This window comes from Tachysurus vachellii, chromosome 1 (genome assembly GCF_030014155.1).
Source record: "Tachysurus vachellii isolate PV-2020 chromosome 1, HZAU_Pvac_v1, whole genome shotgun sequence".
Classification (NCBI taxonomy): Eukaryota; Metazoa; Chordata; class Actinopteri; order Siluriformes; family Bagridae; genus Tachysurus; species Tachysurus vachellii.
Genome location: NC_083460.1, coordinates 43,041,271 through 43,058,563, shown reverse-complemented (window position 1 = coordinate 43,058,563; position 17,293 = coordinate 43,041,271). Strand labels below are relative to the sequence as shown.

Below are 17,293 nucleotides of genomic sequence, written 5' to 3'. Positions count from 1 at the left end.
TTGAAATATGAGTTCCCAGACCATCTATGGGAATGTGGGCGTGTCTGTTCCCAGACCATCTATGGAAATGTGGGCGTGTCTGTTCCCAGACCATCTATGGAAATGTGGGCGTGTCTGTTCCCAGACCATCTATGGAAATGTGGGCGTGTCTGTTCCCAGACCATCTGTGGAAATGTGGGCGTGTGTGTTCCCAGACCATCTGTGGAAATGTGGGCGTGTGTGTTCCCAGACCATCTGTGGAAATGTGGGCGTGTCTGTTCCCAGACCATCTGTGGAAATGTGGGCGTGTGTGTTCCCAGACCATCTGTGGAAATGTGGGCGTGTCTGTTCCCAGACCATCTGTGGAAATGTGGGCGTGTCTGTTCCCAGACCATCTGTGGAAATGTGGGCGTGTCTGTTCCCAGACCATCTATGGAAATGTGGGCGTGTCTATTCCCAGACCATCTATGGAAATGTGGGCGTGTCTGTTCCCAGACCAGCTATGGAAATGTGGGCGTGTCTGTTCCCAGACCAGCTATGGAAATGTGGGCGTGTCTGTTCCCAGACCAGCTATGGAAATGTGGGTGTGTCTGTTCCCAGACCAGCTATGGAAATGTGGGCGTGTCTGTTCCCAGACCATCTATGGAAATGTGGGCGTGTCTCATTTTCACAGTAACAATGTAATTATGAGGAGGATAAAGCAAACTTTAAAGCGTGCACAACAAACTCATTAACATATTCATGGCTGACATCATGCTGATCACCACAGCTTTATTAATTAGCGTGACTATTTCAGTCAGGCTTTATTTTCTGTCTACAAACATGAACAGATTCACCATCATAGCCTTCAATCCTGCTGATTCACTCCTTAGCTGTACAAGACCTCATTCCTGCTTTCTTTTAGCACTAGTGTTGTCATGGAAACGTTCATGTCAATTATGAGACATGGCCTTAGAATTCCTGTCAGGTGGAAATGAGAACGTTTGTAGAATTTAAGTTAGATTAAAATGTATAAATATATAAATAATAAATCTTACCTACTTATGTGTTTGTGAGTTTTCTCAGGATGAGACTCCTGTTGTTTCATAGTAAACTATATGTTTTATAGTCTTTTTTAGTCAGAATTGTTTTCTTTCTTTGACCTTTTGTTGTTTTTCTCAACTCTAGGAACTCATTATACCATTTTGGATTATTTTATCTGTCAGAAATGAGAGATCAGAACCCAAATGCAGTAAACTACAGTTCAAGTTAAGAGCTTTTAATAAACACAAGTATCAAAGTCAGATAGTCCAATAGTCCAGAAACTCAGACAAACAGGACAATGCAGGGTAGGAAGAAATCAACCCGGGATCAAACTGGGCAGGTACAAGTGTAACAGTGAGATGATGGCTAGCCAAACTAAAGAAACCATCAGGAGAAGACCAAGGTGTCTGTGAAGTGCTTAAATAGTGTTGTGTGGTACAAAACAGCCCTGGAAGGTCTAAAATCAACTTCTATCTGCCTCAGATCCTAAAACATTGAAGTTCTCTCTTCTCTTGTCACTCCATTTTCCCTTTCTGAGTGATCTCTGTGATGTCAGTGATTGAGGCTATGGATTAAGTTTGACAGTGGACCTTCATCCTGTTGCTCCTCATCCACACACATCTGTGCTACGGACCTGATGTCCTTTAGTATGACTTTTACTAATTCCATTTCCTTAAAGGATTTAGAGAGACTCCTATAATCTCATTCAGCCAAATAAATAAATAAATAAATAAAAGTTTCACAACACAGAACCATCTGATTATAATACATACACTAATACATTCATTCATTCATTTTCTACCGCTTATCCAAACTATTCTCGTGTCACGGGGAGCATGTGCCTATCTCAGGCGTGATCGGGCATCAAGGCAGGATACACCCTGGACGGAGTGCCAACCCATATGGAGTGCCAATAGGAGCATATTTCTCCTATTCTACGCTCACTACACTGGTTGCCTGTTTGTTTTAGAGTGGATTTTAAAATTTTGCTCCTCGTTTATAAATCTCAGAATGGTTTGGTCCCCCCCATCTCAGTGAGTTACTGACTGAGTATCAACCTAATAGATCCCTTCGGTCTTCCAACCAGGATCTATTGTTTACTCCAAAGTCGAGGCTTAAGTGCAGGGGAGATCGTGCTTTTTACAGTATATTGCTGCCCCCAGGCTCTGGAACGCCTTGCCACTGTCCATTAGACAAGCCTCTTCTCTTAATATTTTTAAGTCCAGGCTAATAACGTTTTTATTTTCAAAAGCATATGGCTGATGGGATGTTTGTACGATTTTCTGTTTGTTTGTTGTGTGTTTTTTATGTTCTTAATGACCTAATGGAAAGCACATTGGTCGACGGAAGCTGAAATTATTTGTGCTATATAAATAAATTGTCAAAATTGTCATTGAGGCACGGGGAGAACATGCAAACTCCACACACACAAGGCGGAGGCAGGATTCGAACTCCCAACCCTGGAGGTGTGAGGCGACCGTGCTAACCACTAAGCCACCGTGTTCCCCTACAATAATACAGATGGAATAAAAAGGTCTGATGAGTGAGGTGTAAAGCTGATTGTTACTACAGCTCCATGCTAATCAAGAAAACATGAAACTAAAAACAAAACCATAAGCAATGTTAAACATATTAAAATTGCATAATTCATGTACATTTATTACCCTGGCATTTTATTGAGGAGTAGAGAAGTTTCTAAGACTTTATCATCAAATTAAATCATTTCTCCTACACAGATGATTGTAAAAATTATTTAAAATGAAATATTCTGAGGAAATGAAATTCTGTTAAAATAAAAAGAGTCAGCTTTCATACAGAGTTGGACCGATAGACAGACAGACAGACAATAAGACAGGCAGACAGAGAGACAGACACACACAGACAGACATGCAGACAGACAGACAGACAGTGTTTAATGGCTCATAAGACACTGATGTCTTTTTTCATTGTTATAATTGTATTGTTGCAGTTTACAGTATAAAGTTTATACAGTGTTTTAATAAAAAGCTGTAGTTGTGCTGTTTTCTCTTGGGTTAGCAGAGCGGTTATGGAGAGATGTGAACTCTGACCTCAGCCCATCACCCTTTTCATGATACTCTACATATAGAAACCCAATAGTGTCCTGATTAATCTGAATGATCTAGAAATGAAACCTACTCACTGCTTTATACTGACTCACAATGTGTTAGAACGGAAGTCCTCTGAACTGTGAGAAGTTTTAAAGTTCAGCAGCTGCTTTGAAAGTCAGATCCATCTGCTTCAGCATTATTATGGGATAGATTTAAGACAGAGTTCAGGAGATTTCTCTTTCAGACACACTGATCTTTATTATAGAACACTTACTATTTCTGGGCTGTGGTTTAGAGGAGCTATGTCTCATTTTTACAGGGATGGAAGATTCATCATCTCACTGCTTTTATTAATTATTCACAACTCGAAGAAAAGTGTGTTATTTTCAAGAGTAGCCTTATTAGGACATTCATTTTCTGCTCCAATTGAGTTTTTTTCTGAAGGAGAAATGAAGTTAAAATTTCAGAGAAGTAAAGAGCAAATGTTCTGTTCCTCTGATGCTCAGGTCCAACCTCATGGGAACCAAGTTTACAGTTTACGACAGCGGGACGAACCCAGTGAAGAGCACGTCCAGCTTAGAGGCCAGTGACCTGAGGCAGGAGCTAGCAGCCATCTGCTATGTGAGTGAATATTACCATTTAACACAATAATAAATCTTAGCAAGCGTAAGAGAAACAGAACAAATGCTCTACTCTGCCTTTAGGCTAAAAAACATCAGTTTCAGTTTAAATAAATGCAAATAATTTGAAAACATTTCCTTTGGAAATCTACACCAGGTTACATGCAACCCAGTTCTCTGAGAAAGGAATGAGAAAACACCCAAAACCCAAACACCCCCCCCACACACAAATATACTCCCCCCCCCCACACACTACACAGAGACACAAACACATTTACATTTACAGCATTATTTAAAAAGTATATGAATAAATAAACAAGTAAATACATAAAATAAACAAAAAAGAAAAAAAAAATTCATGCTGTTTCTTTCCTTCAGGAGACCAATGTGTTGGGGTTTAAAGGTCCTCGGAAGATGAGTGTCATTATTCCTGGAATGAACATGGATCATGAAAGGGTCTGCATTAGACCACGAAATGTGAGTGTTTCTTCATCTTTATTAAAACATACAGATTCACAGCAAAAAACAAATCCCTCCACATCTGTCTCACATGTCTCATGTCTGTCTCACAGCTGTCTCAGATTGGTCTCATGTCTGTGTCATGTCTGTCTCACATCTGTCTCAAATTCATCTTATGTCTGTGTCATGACTGTCTCGCAACTGACTCACATCTGTCTTGTTTCCTGCAGGAGCATGAGACACTGTTGGCTCGCTGGCAGAATAAGAGCACTGAGAGTGTGATCGAGCTCCACAACAAGACGCCGGTGTGGAACGATGACACTCAGTCATATGTGCTGAACTTCCATGGCAGAGTCACTCAGGCCTCGGTGAAGAATTTCCAAATCATTCATGACAATGACCGTGAGTTCAGAAAAGTGTCTTAGATAAAATTTATATCCAGGAGCTTCAGGAGACACTGCCATGTCTTTAATCATTAACACTGAGACACACATTAACATTTAGATTAATTTACACTTCAATGTCTCATATCACCTCGTCAGGCTGAACGATGTCACAGGTAAGAATCACACACACACACACACACACACACAGTAAAGACTCACACCTTCCAGGAGAACTCAAAGCTCTTAAAGTGTCTTTAGAATTGCAACACAAGCATGTTAAACTTACAGCTGCTAGTGTAATTAACAACAATAATAATAATAATAAAAGCTCAAAAAAAACTCAGCCCTTCTCTTACAGAATTATGTGACTATTTAAACATCAGTCCCTTAATTCTGTATAAAAACATACACCAGCTTACGTATGTAACCCGGTTTACTGAGAAGGGAACTCAATGCTGTGTCAGGGCTGACGCTAAGGGGAATTCTTCTTTGAAGAAGATGTAGCTGAAGCTCTGTGTGCGCGCACACCAAATTAATGCCTCAGGAAAACACATGACAAAGTGATTACACACCAGCAAGTCCATATACATACATCTACGTCACATTACAGCTTCTATTTGTCTGAAGTAAGCACGAGTGGATGCTCGGGTCTGACGCCGCATCTAGCTCCCTTTGCAGGGAACCGGCAAGTAACTATAAGTAATCTGGTGTAATTCTCTTTCAAGGGAACTCGATGCTGCATCAGGGCTGACACTATGGAAATGTCAATATCCATGCCGCCACACACCAATAGCCCTGCAGGACCTGGGACCCTGGAGTGGGCTCCAGGTCCAGGTTATAGAACCTGATAAAGGTGTGCAGAGAGGACCAACCTGCCACAGCACAGGACCCCTGACTAAGGCACTGGGTGATTCGATACCCCTAGTGAAGTGATCACTGATGCCGAGAGGCCTTCACTACCCAGTATGCCAGGAGAACAAATTACCCTGTTCCAGCTCCAAAAACAGACAAAAGGGGAGGGGATATGCCACAAGATTGAGCGGGGACATACTGTAGACTTCAAGGCCCTTACTGGGCAAAGCAAATGCAGCCTCTCCTGACAACCAGCCATCCTGGGCACATTGGGGACATATTCCACCCTGGGGTGCAGGATAGAATTATACATGCCAGGGGCGAATTCTAGGTAGGTGGAAGAGATCGACAGGGCTTGCAAATGTCCCACTCTTTTGAGGTGAAATGTTGTTCCCGTCTTTCGTGGGAACAACAAAATATTGCTGTAAAAGCTGGAGTCCCATTCTGGAAGGGAAACATGTTCTATGGTCTCTTTCCTCAGCTCCAAGAGAAGTTTGCTCAGCTCAAAGAGAAGGAAAGCGCGAAGGACAAGAAGTAAAATAGATCCTGTACCTTTTTACTACAGTATCCAGGACCTAGTAAGACATGCCTGTCAGAAATTCCCATGTTGCCTGGTTGTCTGAGAGCGGTGTTAACATCATGCTGATCTCCTGGTTACCCTGACACACTGGCAGATGCCAAACCAGGGTACGGATCTGTGCAAGTGCGATGCAGATCAAGCCCTGAGCTACTGCCTGAGGGTCCAATCCCTCTCCATCATCGAGCTCTTTTAGCAGGTCAGCCGGGTAGGCTTGCAAAACTGCCATTGTGTGCAGGGCCGCATCTGCTTGGCCTTCCACCATATAGGCTTAATCCACAAGGGCTGAAGTAGTTCTACATGGCTTGGAGTGAAGCGCAGGCTTCCTCCATGTGGGCCATGTAGGTAAGAGGTAGCTTGGGAGCATCTCTTTAATCCTAGTGGCTGAAAAGTTAGAAATGGCCTCGGCATGCGGCCTGAAGTCAGAAATCAGTCTTCTAGCTTGGAACGAAACACTAACTTCATCTTCAGGCCAATCTAAATTTAATTTAGAAAAAGCGCGTGTTACCACCTTAAGGAGTTCCTTGAATGCCACTGATCACAGAACAAAAGAGGAAAGCAGCATGCTCTCTTCCAGGGTCGGGAGTGTGTGAGCTCCCAAAATCAAAACCTAGCAAATGTAGTCAGGGGAGAGGGCAAGAGAAAGGGAAGGACATGTCTCTTGCTATGCTTCAGCTAACTCAACCTGCGAACCCCATGATCCAAGCCATTGCATTGCCTTGGCGAACGTGGGACCTGAACCACGAGGTGCAGATGCTTAAAAATACAGCCAAGCAGGATCGTAGCTTGCGTAGAGGGAATCCATTGCTATGCACGCTGCCAGCGGGCCTGCTCCTCTCCCAAACAAACAATGTAAAGAGAGTGCGTGTCATTCTCCATGATATAGCGGGGGCACGGATGCATGCACCTCTTAAAATGGTTAGTCAGCAACATCATACTTTTCTCTGTCAGCGCTTGAAATCTATACATATATTCCCTGCGCTAGACAGACAAGACATACAATCGACACAAACTACACAGAGCACTTCCTGAAGACAAAGAAGCTGGAATAATGTGATGTAGATACCCTTATATGGACTTGCTGGTGCGTAATCCCTCTGTCACGTGTCCTTCCCGAGCCATTAAATTGGCATGTGTGCACACAGAGCTTCAGACACAACTTCCTCAAAGAAGCGTTTCCATAGCATCAGCCCTGACAGCATCGAGTTCCCTTCAAAAGGGAAAATTAATATGAAACATTAAATCTTTTGTCCTCTGTGTGTTTAGCGGATTATATCGTGATGCAGTTTGGACGAGTGGCTGAGGACATCTTCACTATGGACTACAACTACCCCATGTGTGCGCTGCAGGCCTTTGCTATCGCTTTGTCCAGCTTCGACAGCAAACTGGCCTGTGAGTGAGTGTGAGTCTGAGGACGAGGGGACGTGTGAGATTCCCTCGGATGATTCCCTCGGAAGGACTTCAGAGACCTGCAGGAGTCCTAACCGAACTGATGCGTGTGTGAAAGAAGGCAGGAGCTCAGACTGACACACGGCAGACTTGTTAAAAGTGATGCTGAGGGAAAAAGCACAAAGCTGACCTGCCTACAAGGCCACTTCATTCTTATCACGCTTGTTTCATGTTAAAATAAAATATTGTGGATCTTCAATGCTACAGCACGTGTTTTCTGAGTAACGCTAATGCTGAACACACTAACATCACTTCACATCGCTCTTAAACACTTAACATCAATTTATAAACTCATCTAGCATCTTCATGATGGACTTAATCTAATTTTGTACAGGTATGTGTGTCTGTGTGTTTATGACTAACTTCAGCCATGTAATGCCTCATCTGAATGCTTTTGGACAGCTTCATGGCATCTGCATGTGTGTGTGTGTGTGTGTGTGTGTGTGTGTGTGTATGTGTGTGTATGTGTGTGTATGTGTGTGTGTGTGTGTGTGTGTGTGTGTGTATGTGTGTGTGTATGTGTATGTGTGTGTGTGTTCTCATCAGTGTTTTTCTCAGTTAAAATTAAACTACAACAAACAGAAAATAAATTTACTGAATAAATAATGACATTGTTGCCTTTACATTTATTTATATTTAAATATATAGAATTTATACACATTATAGACACTCAGTTTTATGCAAAAGTGGGTGTTCTTAAGAAAAAAATGACAAACCTTTTTAGCAAAGCTAAAAACGTTAAATGTGTTACTGTTTCCATAAAGTATAAATTATATCCATAATAAAGCTGCTGCCTGGAAAATAATGCAGATTATAAATTGAAAATATGATAATTGTCAGGGTGCCCAAACTTTTGCACAAAACTGTAAGTTACTGTATAAATAAGTAATTGTACTTATTGCACTGTATATGAGCTATACAGGTATCACCAAATAATCACTTCCTGTAACAATTAAAGGTAATTTGACTGACATTTCAAACAGCCAATCATATAACTACACCCGAGAGGTGTAGAACTGTATAAAGACATGAGACTAAGACATGGTGTTATTTACAGAGGCTGAGATGACCTGAAGCAATTTATATTTACAGCATGAGGCAGATGCTGTTATCCAGAGAAAGTGCTCTGGCTATCAAGGAATCGATGCTGGTTCACAAGGACACAGACTTAAAGATATCACCAGTGTAAAAACTGTTGGGAGAAGAGCACACAGACACAGAAGAGCTTCTTGGACATCTAGGACATCATTCCACCACCTCAGTCCCAGAGAAGAATCTTCATGTGGACCTACTGTACCTCTTACCCTGATCTTGTTCTGCAATCCTTCCAGCTGCCTACAGAATCCAATCCACTTGAGGTTAGGGTTCTCAAGAGAGCACATGTTATTCCATCCTGAAGAAACCTCTGGATCCTTCAGACATCAAGATCTACAGACTGGTATCACTCCTCCCTTTACTTTCTAAAATCCTTGAACACACTCTTTACAAACAACAGTCTGGACGCATTGCTCCTGAGAATGTGCTTCTGAGAAAGGATTCTGTCCATCAACAGTCCATCAGTCCACAATAATATGTCCCTCTTTCTCCAAAATCAAAGACAAGATGAAAAAAAATAGAGGAGAGTATGAAAGCTGTGGAAATGACTGAAATGTGAATATTCCTTTGGATCACTTTATTAATCAAATGCTTTAATCATGGATTAAACACACACACACACACACACACACACACACACACACAATGACAGAACTTTAGAATAAATTCAGTCTGAACAATAAACAGGATATTTTCCAAATATAAACGAAGACAATTCCTCAGTTTCTCATCTTGTAACATCTCGGTTTTAGGTCACATTCAGTAAAGGGAGGATTCTTGTGTAGAGTGTACAGTGATGTATTAAAGCTTTGTGAGACAACCCCTGACAATACACACATATACAAACAGTGATGACAACAGTAAAGCATTTACATACAAATAAACAGAAAACATTTACAACTTCCCATTAGCATAATTCAGTCTGGTCCCACTTGAACGCAGGACACAGGTATGTAGACAATGTCTCAGTGATCCAAATAGTCCAGATAGTAAAGAAATATCAGAAGATCATTAAGGTTCAGGAATAACATTCATTCATTCATCTTCTACCGCTTATCCGAACTACCTCGGGTCACGGGGAGCCTGTGCCTATCTCAGGCGTCATCGGGCATCAAGGCAGGATACACCCTGGACGGAGTGCCAACCCATCGCAGGGCACACACACACACACACACACACACACACACACACACACACACACATTCACTCACACAATCACACACTAGGGACAATTTTCCAGAGATGCCAATTAACCTACCATGCATGTCTTTGGACCGGGGGAGGAAATCCCCGAGGCACGGGGAGAACATGCAAACTCCACACACACAAGGTGGAGGCGGGAATCGAACCCCGACCCTGGAGGTGTGAGGCGAACGTGCTAACCACTAAGCCACCGTGCCCCCCCTCAGGAATAACAGTGAAACATAAATTGCCTCCAACCGTATCCAAGAGTTCATCCAGGTAGTAACTAAAGTTGTGGAACCAGATCAAATCATAGTCCAGTGAAGAGCCCTTATAGTACGATGATGAATGAGGTCAAACAAAAACCCTCTGAACAAATATACAAAAACACACAAAATCACAATATTCACTTCACCACATAACAAACATAGAATAACACAATATGTACACTTACATTGAGTTGGAGAACAATGTTGGTCCTCAAAATAGGGTTTCAGACATAAGGCCATGTTGAGCAAACACCCAAAGCCATGCTGGTACCTCTCTCAAACACTCTAACTTGTTTCTCTTAAAAAGGATAACACTTCCTTTAGAGCGCTCTCTACTTCCCCCCGGAGGTCAGGAGAAACATTACAGCTTAAACATGGAACAGATCCTTAGCATTGTTACAATCTGACCTCTCTTCATATTGAGGATTAGTTCAGGAATTGCAAAACAACATAATGCATTACAACTCAACGCTAAACAACATAATGCATTACAACTCAACGCTAAACAACATAATGCATTACAACTCTACGCTAAACAACATAATGCATTACAACTCAACGCTAAACAACATAATGCATTACAACTCAACGCTAAACAACATAATGCATTACAACTCAACGCTAAACAACATAATGCATTACAACTCAATGCTAAACAACATAATGCAATACAACACAATGCTACACAACACAATGCTACACAACAAAATGCTTCACAACACTACACAACATAACATAGCACAACACAACATTACACAACACAGACAGACAGACAGACAGACAGTCTGTTGTTTGACCTGCCTCAATAATATTCACATAGAATTTCTCAGTAAAAACCCTGTAACTCAACGCTGTAAAGATTGAAGTGTTTATAATGTGTATTTAAAGTCATGGCATGAGAGCACCTTAACCACTCAAGGTTGTGAGTTCGATCCCGGGTCCCCCAAGCTGCCACTGTTGGGCCCCTGAGCAAGGCCCTTAACCCTCAATTTCTCAGTTGTATAAAAATGAGATAATGTAAGTTGCTCTGGATATAAGAGCGTCTGCCAAATGCTGGAAATGTAAATGTAGCTCAGTAGTGGGCGGAGTAAATGCAGTCACCTGATAAACACAACTGTCCAAAATTTGTTTTAAGAATTTTTTTTTACTAAAATGATCAGAACAGTAGAAATAAAATGAAATGATTTGAGCAGTTAATATGAACTCATCACTCATTACATTTCATCTCCTGTTCTCTTTTTGTTTGAGTTGATATTTTGAGTAGCTGAAGTGAAAGTTAATCATCATCAGAGGTTGGAGATTATTCTGGAAACAGAAGTCACATCAGGTCAGTTTTCCCTCCTTCTGCTTCTTGCAGCGCATCCTGAGCCTTGGAGCTTCAGCTGCTCCTGACTGTTCAGACATAATCACAGCTTCAGGTTTATATGTGAGAAGAAAGTTGATCAGATCCACGTTCTGTTCTTCAGGATCACATGCAAACTGAGTGCTGAAGCCCAGACGCTCAGCTTCCATCAACGGGTCATCCTCCTCCATCACCACTAAATCATCATATTCATCCTGCTTTTTCTCCATCCCATCTTCATGATCAAGATCATCGTCATTATTAGTATCATCTTCTAGAGCTTCTTTGTATCTGCAGCCTACAGCACCTCCTTTAGGATAGTGGAAGACATGCCTGTGATTACTGAAGGTTATCTGTCTTCTCCTTCCAGATGTTTCTTTTGCCTTCTTATTTTCTGGTGAATTTGGAGTCTTCTCATTATCAGTATAATTACAAGCCAGATATGGTTGGTCTTCACCAATGTCTTCCTGCTTATAATCTTCTTCATCAGTATCATTTACATTATCATCTGACTCGTCTCTCTTTTCAAGTTCACCCTCATCCATCATCCCTTTAGGATCTTCATCTTCACCGGGCTCATCATTCACCTTGTCTCCCTCTTCATCATATATTTCATCCTTTTCTTCTTCTCTCTGCATTCTTTCAGCCAGTTCCTCGGGGGTAGGAACACCTCCATAAGACTCCTCCAAGATGATACTTGGATACCAATGTCGGCAAAGTGGCACCTCATACAAAGGAAAGGTTTCTTCTGGATAACCTGAGAAGCCAAAGAACAAAAAACGACACACTCGAGAAGACGCCTTTTAAATAATTAGATACCTTCCTGAGTGATAGAATCGCTGTAGATGTGCAGCAGTGCGTCAGGAAGCTCTTCAGTTATTAGTTCACTCTTACTGAGCTGTGGTTAATTTGTTCGTTGATTCTGTATTTAGAATAAAAATATTTGGGAGTGTGTGATGTTTTACCCTCCCAGTGTGCAGAATATGGAGTCTCCTCAGCTTCCTCCTCAGGGGTGACGTCATCCAGCAACCGTCCCTCCACCAACAGGTGCTGGATCTTCCTCAGGTGCTGGAGTTTTCTTTCTTCACATGTACTTCTGTGACCAGAACAACACACAGACATTAGAGCAACATCTCAAGATCCACAGAATCTTCACTTCCAGCTCTTCACTCACCCTGATGTGTGTACTCACTGTGTGGGTTGTGAGGATGATGATGCTCCTCCGTCTCCTAATCTGAGAACCGTCAGGTTAGAAATGTTTAGCTTTTAGAGAAATGTTTCTTTACCTTGCAGACTTTTGGAGAGATTTTGAGCTTCTCCTCTCTCTCTGTCCTTTCATCTGTGTTGAACTGGTCTGTAGCTGAGTCACCTCATCTTCAGCTGAAATCCACAGTTACACATGTGATTACAGACATATTGAGGTTCTATAGGTACTGACACTGACTCCAGCACCTGGACCTGCACCTGATGTTCCTGCTCTACATGGAGCTCTAAAGACGACTCAGATGCAAAATAACACAAACTCTCCGCTCTCACATCATAACCTAAAGATCTACAGTTAATTAAAGCTGCTGAGTTGCCTGTGAATTTATAATCCTGGTTTAACAACAATATAAATCTCCCTGGAGAATGTAAGAAGATCTTAATCACCGTCATCATGTGCAGAAACCATCAGGAGGTTAATGAAGAAAGAACATAAAAACAGGACTGCTGTGATGCCGAAGCAGCTGCTGTAGATGATGTAGATGATGGAGACATTTTACATCTGATTTTCTATGTTATAATTTGTTTGTGTTTATTTTAAATGTTACGGTTGTAAACATTAACATTTTATATCACACCCATTTGTTACCTCAAACTCTAACTGAAAGGTCAAAATGGAATATGTTTGGCCTGTGTGACGTCTGTGCCGGATTTGGTTGTGATAAAGCTGCCCTGGACTTCATTACCCATCAACCCCTTCAGACGACAAGAGGTTACACGACCCTGTCACATGACACTTTAATCACAATTGACCTGTTTTGTGTTTTCTCTTGGTTAGTGTTCCTCTATAAGCTCTGACTGGGTGATTTAGTATTTAAGCTCCTGGTGTGTGTTTGGTGTTTAATCTCATGGTGTGTGTTTGGTGTTTAAGCTCCTGGTGTGTGTTTGGTGTTTAAGCTCCTGGTGTGTGTTTGGTGTTTAAGTTCCTGGTGTGTGTTTGGTGTTTAATCTCATGGTGTGTGTTTGGTGTTTAAGCTCCTGGTGTGTGTTTGGTGTTTAAGTTCCTGGTGTGTGTTTGGTGTTTAAGTTCCTGGTGTGTGTTTGGTGTTTAATCTCATGGTGTGTGTTTGGTGTTTAATATCATGGTGTGTGTTTGGTGTTTAAGTTCCTGGTGTGTGTTTGGTGTTTAAACTCATGGTGTGTGTTTGGTGTTTAAACTCATGGTGTGTGTTTGGTGTTTAAACTCATGGTGTGTGTTTGGTGTTTAAGCTCCTGGTGTGTGTTTGGTGTTTAAGTTCCTGGTGTGTGTTTGGTGTTTAAGCTCCTGGTGTGTGTTTGGTGTTTAAGTTCCTGGTGTGTGTTTGGTGTTTAAACTCATGGTGTGTGTTTGGTGTTTAAACTCATGGTGTGTGTTTGGTGTTTAAGCTCCTGGTGTGTGTTTGGTGTTTAAGCTCCTGGTGTGTGTTTGGTGTTTAAGCTCCTGGTGTGTGTTTGGTGTTTAAGTTCCTGGTGTGTGTTTGTGTTTAAGTTCCTGGTGTGTGTTTGGTGTTTAAGTTCCTGGTGTGTGTTTGGTGTTTAAACTCATGGTGTGTGTTTGGTGTTTAAACTCATGGTGTGTGTTTGGTGTTTAAGTTCCTGGTGTGTGTTTGGTGTTTAAACTCATGGTGTGTGTTTGGTGTTTAAACTCATGGTGTGTGTTTGGTGTTTAAACTCATGGTGTGTGTTTGGTGTTTAAACTCATGGTGTGTGTTTGGTGTTTAAACTCATGGTGTGTGTTTGGTGTTTAAGTTCCTGGTGTGTGTTTGGTGTTTAAGTTCCTGGTGTGTGTTTGGTGTTTAAACTCATGGTGTGTGTTTGGTGTTTAAACTCATGGTGTGTGTTTGGTGTTTAAACTCATGGTGTGTGTTTGGTGTTTAAGTTCCTGGTGTGTGTTTGGTGTTTTTCAGAAATAGTATTTGTTCGATTAAAGGTTCTATAATTATTTGTGTGTCATGTTATTATGTGAGTTTCATTTGATTTCCTTCAGCAGCAGGATGTCTATAAGAGATAAACCCACATGTTTCCTGTGCTGTGTGTTCGGGGATCAGGATGGAGAAGCTGCAGCATTGTTCTGGAACTTGGTCTTTATCAGTCAGCTGAAGGGGAAAGAAAACAAAAAAATATTCTCTCTGAACTTTATCACATCACTCTGTGAGCATCATTACTAAGATCTTCAGGTTTATTTCTGTACCTTATAGAAGATGTAAATGATGTAGAGGAAAATTCCAAAGCCATAAATAGGAGGGACTCGAGAGAGGAGTGAAGATTTCTGAAAGATTTTTGTCTGGGAAAAGATCTCAGGCTTCTGACTCGCACAAAGTGATTCAGTTGAATGCGGATCGTCTTCTCCTGTTGAAGCTCCATGTCTGAACCTCAACACAGGAGGACTTTCAGGACCGAGTACTGAAACACACAGATGTGATAAAGGCTGAAACCAACAACAACAGAACCTCCTAGTGTGTGTCTGCTGTGTCTTCACTGTGTCTGTATACAAATAAGAAACTTCATTATTTGACCTTTACTTTTTTGTGTATTATAAAAACATCTATTACCTTGAAATTCTTCTGGAATTTACTCTGGGGAATATTTTAAGGGTGTTAATATTATACATTAATAATATATAAATAATACTATATATGTTATTCTATGTTTGCCGAACACAATGGTTTCTTCACCAGCTTTGATGGTTTTTACTTAATTAATACTAAATAAAATAAATAAATAAAAATAGTTAATTATTCAGTTACAGTATTTAGACTGTATAGTGTGTGGTGTTTTTTACCAACATGTATTTACATATTATTTCTATTTTTCCAGAATAAAATTTAGTGTTAATGTGCGTTTAATGTAATGTTCAGTATGGACCATGTTATACACTGGTGTAGGTAAAAAATGATATGAAAAGATGGAGGGAAAATAAACAGTGCAATAGGAAGGAGGACAAGTAAAGAGATGAGAAGCTTTTTATATCCTGCATCATTGTACTGAGTCATTTAAATGATTCTTCTAAAGAATCAAATGAGTTATATTAAAAAGGAAGTCAGGTCAGTTCTCAGGTCAGTGTTTTTCCTCGGAAGGTCGATGCTCAGAGTCTGAGGCAGAAATAAAGGGAAATAAAGGGAACAGAAGGAAAGCAGTACATCAGGATTTAGTGTTTATCTGAAACCTTACCATCAGACTGAAGAAGCACCTTCTCTTTTCCTCCAGATAAAAACAATTTGGGCAAAAACAGAGTCACAGAGAGGACGAGACAACAGAACAGAGTGATCCTCTGAATCCCTGAAACCAACATTTTAGATAAATAAATGGGTTCAGAGACCAGACCCGGATTTATAATGACGTCACCACATAAAGACCTTTCTCCAGCTGTCCTGACATTAATCCCTCAACCATAGTTAAAGAGTGAGTGGGTAAAATAATAATAATAATAATAATAATAATAATAATAATAATAACAATAACAATAATAATAACAATAATAATAATAATAATAATAATAGTAATAATAATAATTATTATTATTACTATTATTATTATTATTATTATTATTATTATTATTACTGATCACGTTGTCCGTATATTACTGGTTGCAGAGAGTGTGTTTGTGCACCAGATGGCGCTGCTGTCAGTGTTTTTGCTGCTCTGGAGTTTTCTTCCAGCTCGTCTACTGATCCTTAGGTTAGGAAGCAGAATCCATTTAACGTGGCTCCATTTTAAAATGAATCAAATCTCATTTTGTACTTTGATGCTAAATTTTATTTTAAAGATTTCTACTAAAGAAAAATAACATGGCTGTAATATAACACTCACATACACGATCATTCACAGTAAGACAAATGCTTTTTATGACTGTCAGTGTATAGAGGAATCGAAGTGAAGGCAAAATTTTAAAAGATTTTGAATGTAGAATTTAAATATAAAACACACGTAACTTTAAAAAAAGTGAAACGTGATGAATCACATGATTAACAAGACTTTGGTGTGAGAAGGAGCCCATGGGAACGTAGAGATGATGTCTTCAGGAGCTCCTCAGTGGGACCAGACTCCAGCTAATGGACAGCTTGTTTAGGGTTTTTATATTTTCAGATCTCACATTGAGTAAATACACATTTTTTATTTTTAATGAGAAAATCGAAACATATTTTAGCTTTGTTCAGAAACAATTTGTCGATGGAATGACCTTAAGCTGTGCGGTCTATTCCCCAGTCCTCCTCTTCATCCTCCTCCTTCTTAGGCCTCACTGTGTTATAAATAATGTTCTTTTTCCTCTATGTTTCCAATTATAATCTCTAAATCCTCTGAAACACAGACGTAGCTCATGGACTGATTATCAGGACATTATTTTAGTAGAGATTATGATGGACCTACAGACATATCGAAATGAATCTAGTGTCATTTCTGACATCAGTTATATAAAATCTTTCAAAAACATTTAAACGCAGTAATTCTGTTTTTTTTTTTTTTTTCCCTGTGACTTTAAAGTTTCTTTTTCTCTGCTTTTTAAAATATCATTTCAGGTTTTAATTTACCTATTAGTCTTGTCAACTCGATTGTAAATTGGTGGAAGTGCTATTTCTATATTGGGAAATTGTAATTACAGCATTGTTAAAATAAGCTTTTGGTTCTCATGGAAACTTAAAAACCCATATCATGTATTTGATTAGAAAATATGGCTTGTGTGTTCGTAGTGATGATGTAGTGATGATGTAGTGATGATGTAGTGACACTGTAGTGATGATGTAGTGACAC

The 17,293-nt window shown here is 40.3% G+C and overlaps 2 protein-coding genes across 3 annotated transcripts in view; one reads left to right on the top strand and one right to left on the bottom strand.

Moving 5' to 3' along the window:
• Positions 1-7,618, top strand: part of tub (TUB bipartite transcription factor) — a 57,843-nt gene extending 50,225 nt beyond the window's left edge. For both annotated transcript variants that reach the window (XM_060865665.1, XM_060865675.1), the window contains exons 9-12: positions 3,578-3,692; positions 4,070-4,168; positions 4,381-4,552; positions 7,232-7,618. In XM_060865665.1, the coding sequence (XP_060721648.1) occupies positions 3,578-3,692; positions 4,070-4,168; positions 4,381-4,552; positions 7,232-7,365 (520 nt within the window). In that variant the 3' untranslated portion in view covers positions 7,366-7,618. The remainder of the gene's footprint in view (positions 1-3,577; positions 3,693-4,069; positions 4,169-4,380; positions 4,553-7,231) is intronic.
• Positions 7,619-11,283: 3,665 nt separating this feature from the next.
• ric3a (RIC3 acetylcholine receptor chaperone a) lies at positions 11,284-15,836 on the bottom strand. Its single transcript, XM_060885946.1, has 6 exons — positions 15,716-15,836; positions 14,736-14,947; positions 14,562-14,640; positions 12,589-12,682; positions 12,268-12,398; positions 11,284-12,059 (listed from the first exon to the last, which is right to left on the bottom strand). The coding sequence occupies exons 1-6, from the start codon at positions 15,834-15,836 to the stop codon at positions 11,284-11,286; spliced, it is 1,413 nt and encodes a 470-aa protein (XP_060741929.1).
• Positions 15,837-17,293: the final 1,457 nt, after the last annotated feature.

Coding starts and splice junctions, on each gene's coding strand:
- ric3a (XM_060885946.1), bottom strand. CDS start 15,836: ATGTTGGTTTCAGGGATTCAGAGGATCACTCTGTTCTGTTGTCTCGTC. Junction 14,948..15,715: donor GGTGCTTCTTCAGTCTGATG/GTAAGGTTTCAG, acceptor TGTGTGTTTCAG/TACTCGGTCCTGAAAGTCCT. Junction 12,060..12,267: donor ATATTCTGCACACTGGGAGG/GTAAAACATCAC, acceptor TTGGCTTCTCAG/GTTATCCAGAAGAAACCTTT.